Source organism: Eptatretus burgeri, chromosome 9, assembly GCF_056783735.1.
Source record: "Eptatretus burgeri isolate ZD-2024b chromosome 9, Ebu_testis_v1, whole genome shotgun sequence".
Lineage (NCBI taxonomy): Eukaryota > Metazoa > Chordata > Myxini > Myxiniformes > Myxinidae > Eptatretus > Eptatretus burgeri.
The window spans coordinates 41,777,715-41,782,069 of record NC_140969.1 but is presented as its reverse complement, the minus strand read 5'-3'; the positions used below and the strand labels follow the sequence as shown (position 1 = coordinate 41,782,069).

Below are 4,355 nucleotides of genomic sequence, written 5' to 3'. Positions count from 1 at the left end.
CTCCTGCCAGCCATGTTCTGATCGGCGGTATACTCCTGACCCCGTTACATGCAAATGTGTCTGCCGCCTCTCTTCAAGACGCTGTCACCACCACAGGCAGGTGCTGAATCTTCTGGCATGCAGGTATGGATAATCTATTTGCCATCAGCAACTGTGGTATTCTCCGTGTCTATGCTAGCCATTATTATGCAAACATCAAAGCAACACCACTCTGTTTATCCCACATGACCATCACTTCAGTCATCCTACATATATATATATATATATATATATATATATATATATATATATATATATATATATATATATATATATTATAATTCCAAGCTTGCACACTAAAAACTCGGCTCGCCGTCACACGATCCCTATGAAATTGCAGTGGCACTTAGCGGACATGCCGAAAATGTTTGGGAAGTCTTGGCGTTCCATAGTACCACTTGCATTTTGCACAATGCGTATTTTTGTCATTCCCCGTGTACGGTCTGTCGTCTGCTACCAGCTATGTTGTACTGCTATCCCATGCATGTGCAAGGGTATCGCTAATATATATATATATATATATATATATATATATATATATATATATATATATATATATATATATATATATATATATATATATATATATACATATACATATACACACATACAGTGCTCCCTCGCTTTCTCGCGGTTCACTTTTCGCGGCTTCACTACATCGCGGGTTTTCAATGAAGAGGCGCCTGATGAAGAGGCGCTTCCAGTGGAAGAGATTTAATGCTCTTCTTGGCAGTGCAGTACTACATTCATCTCATCATCGTCATCTTCGTCATTAGTACTGCACAGCTATCATCATCATCGTCATATCTTCATATGTCAGTACCCATAATACATTTTTTAAATATTTTATAGTACAATGTAGTCTTTTAAAAATAATTTTTGGTCTTAGGCTTTGCAGCCCCATGAAGTCACATTTCCAATGAAAATTCTTAATTTTTTTTTTTTTTAATAACTGATTAAATGTGTGTGGGGAAAGTTAATAAGAGTGTGTGGATGCTGTATAATGGTTTAAAATACTGTACGTTTAAAATGTGTTTAAATATATTTATATAATTAAATAAATATGTGGTTTCTACTTCGCGGATTTTCACCTATTGCGGGTGGGTCTGGAACACATTAACTGTGATAGGTGAGGGAGCACTGTATATTGAAATTGAATTTATAAATGCTTCATTAAGTCATTTGAGTGATCTGACTTCTTTGGGATCAGTCATTGTTGTGTATTGGCAGGGAAGATTTTAAACATGAAGTTCAAGAACATTATCAAGATATTAATTTGCAACAGGATCTTTAAAAAAAAAAAAAATATATATATATATATATATATATATATATATATATATATATATATATATATATATATATATATATATATATATATATTTTAACATATCTGATCCATTCTTTGCAGATGTGAAAGGCCCAGGAGATGAGCATCTGGATTTTGATGCCAAGTGACAGAGCATTGGCTTTTACGGGAAAGCAGAATTCCAGCTTGACAAAATTCCAGCCAAGGCCAGTGTTGCCAAAGCTGTGAAACTCTCGCTCCTGACTGCATCCATGTAAAGCAATCCCTTCGTGTGCATGAATGCACCAGAATGACATATGAAAGATCACTTGGAAATGACGTGCAACTTTGAATGAAATTTGCTTTGGCCAACGACTGCTTGACTTTGACTGGCTGCAGTGAGTTTCAGCAAACGGGGAGACATGACACCTTTACAACTTGTCAAGATACAAACCGCATTGCAAAGAAGAATGGATTTTTCTTTTAACTCTAAACAGATTCAGAGACCATCTTGAATCCCACATTGCTGGGTGTCTCATTTGCACTTAGTGAAGTTGGGGCCAAGCTAAGCATGGATGTCCTCTGTACGTGTGACTAAGATTGACTGTATTCGCCTTTCATCTCTGGTTGGGAAAACGGTAACATGCTTAAAATGTCTCGGAAGGGACACATATGATTGCTATGAGTCTGGAAGGGTGCTAACTATTTATGCACATGTTTTTTATTTGAACAGTAAAACATTTTTCGTACTCTCATGTTTGGCTGCACTATCAACACAGCTATTTATTGCAACGTATTTAATATGGATATTTATTTACGTAGAATTCTGCAAAACAGCACATCCAAGCATTCATTGTGGTGGGCTGAATATATTTTTCTTAATCATCTAATTCATTTTCTCTTTCATCATTATATGAATTATTTTAGGCATTTTGTTCCATTTGTTTTTAATTCTCCTTCTTCTTCTTTAGTGCGCAGCATATGGCTGCGAATAGCAACATTGGCTGAGGGTGTGGCTGTGCTGCTGATGCAAATGCCCTCTGTATAGGTTAGGGCCGGAATTTGGAACTTGTTCATGGTGCCGGTGATAGCTCACCTACTCTTCGCAAAGGACACTGTGGGATGTTTAACAACCACCAAGTAATGCTGGCAGACGGGACGCTCATTTGACGCCCATCTGAGGGACTGCACACACATTGATGAGTCACCCTGCCTGTGAAACACCGGGATGACGGTTTATAGCTGGACTGAGATTGGAACCCAGTCTAGACAGCTTCGAGACGAGTGTGCGTACATCTCGGCCATCCTGTCACCCTTAAAAAACAAAAAAATGATTTGAAGGTTTTAAAGAATTTCAGCTGACTCGTCCCATGGATAATTAGCATAAGAAAAGCATTCACAAGTATTTGGAGCATCATTGGATCGACCTTGGCTGCAATTGTAAATACTCGAGCATATTACCATTGCTGTAAGATATTTTATTTTATCGAGAAGATATCACTGAAGATCTGGTTGAAAGGCTAAACAAGTATTTCAAAATTTCCAGAATGAATCATTTTGTATTTTGGAATGAAAAATTGCACAGGGAAACCGCTGTTTTCATTATTACAGTTGTAAATAAATTACACCACAGAGAGAAACGAATGATTATATGTTCACTTCGTATATCACAAACAAATAGTCATGTAATCTCAAATGTTATTGGCTGAAATAGTGATATCTCTGACTGAGTCATTGATAGTTCAACAGGTAATGGTTGTGCCAAATTAAAATATAGGGTTGACTCTTAAGATGTTTAATCAAAATATATTGCTGAGATTTAAGCCATTAGTGTCATTGGTTGCTGAAACTATGAATTGACCTGTATATTTGTCATTTCAATGGTCTGGTAAATTCACTTGGTAAATTAATCACGGTCATCTACATATTTCATATGCAAGCAAGATAAAGAACTTTGAGAAAAGGGAAGGTAGGGAAGGGGAATGTGTGACATATTGGGGGGGAGGGGGGCGGGGAGGAGTGAGGGGCCGGATTGTGTGGTTGCTCAAAATTTTATTTTGCTTATGTCATATATAGATGACTACCAAGTGAAGGAATCCCATTGTGGCAAAATTTCTTGAACTGTGTTTAACGTTTCATATCTGATTTCTGTTTGACGTTATTTTCCTGTCATTGTCACACTAAACCAAATGTACCAAATGGTTATAATTACTACATGGAGGAGGTTAAATAGCAATTAATTGATTAATTTTATATCATGATGTCCTCTCTTGTGCGCCATGCTCTACACAGAGCGTCAGTTCTGCCGAAGCAGTTTATTAGCTGCTTCATCAATATTTAATTGAAATCCATGCACCTTGCGACTTGGAAGGAAGCATCCATTATAAAGGTCAGGAAGTTGCTCTGTACCCAAGAAATGGAAGTACTGCAAACAAGGAAGTGTGGTACTGTATTGTTACACAGGACGGTTTCTATTCTCTTTGGTGACATCGTCTGCACACTGCCACTTTCTGGAGCTGATGAACAATGCTATTCTGAGCAAGTATTGTATAGCTCCTGTATATGTAGTACAATATAACTGATGTACATACAATGGTAATTATTTTATGACTACAGTTATATTTATTAAAACGTTAAATTATACTCAATTTGTTTGCAGTGAGTTTTGTATTCTCAAAGGATGGATCAGTGGTAGGTGCCTTGTCCTGGTTCCCAAAATATGAAACTGCATTCCGAAATATGCCGATCTTCAGAAGGTCTTTGGCCCAGTATCCTGGCCTGATATTCCAAATACTCTATGGGTCTTGCATACGGTTTACCAGTTTTCCTTGATGTGACAGTACAGTCATCCTTAATTGTGTAGATTGCAAATGCAATCATGTATAACTGTCACAGTGGTCCCATCGTAATTATCCTCCATTACTGTACTCAAAAGCAGTATATTTGGGCTTCCATGGCAAGCCATAAAATAATTCTCAACACAGCTTTGCTTCATAGATTAGAGCAGGAATTTGGAACTTAGCCAGGA

At 37.2% G+C, this 4,355-nt stretch overlaps 1 protein-coding gene across 8 annotated transcripts in view; it reads left to right on the top strand.

Moving 5' to 3' along the window:
- Positions 1 to 3,970, top strand: part of LOC147020010 (vascular endothelial growth factor A-like) — a 47,514-nt gene extending 43,544 nt beyond the window's left edge. For all 8 annotated transcript variants that reach the window (XM_085894943.1, XM_085894944.1, XM_085894938.1 and 5 more), the window contains 2 exons: positions 1 to 123; positions 1,451 to 3,970. The exon at positions 1 to 123 is cut by the window's left edge and continues 3 nt beyond it. In XM_085894943.1, coding sequence (XP_085751069.1) covers positions 1 to 123; positions 1,451 to 1,472 — 145 coding nt within the window. In that variant the 3' untranslated portion in view covers positions 1,473 to 3,970. The remainder of the gene's footprint in view (positions 124 to 1,450) is intronic.
- The last annotated feature ends 385 nt before the right edge of the window (positions 3,971 to 4,355 follow it).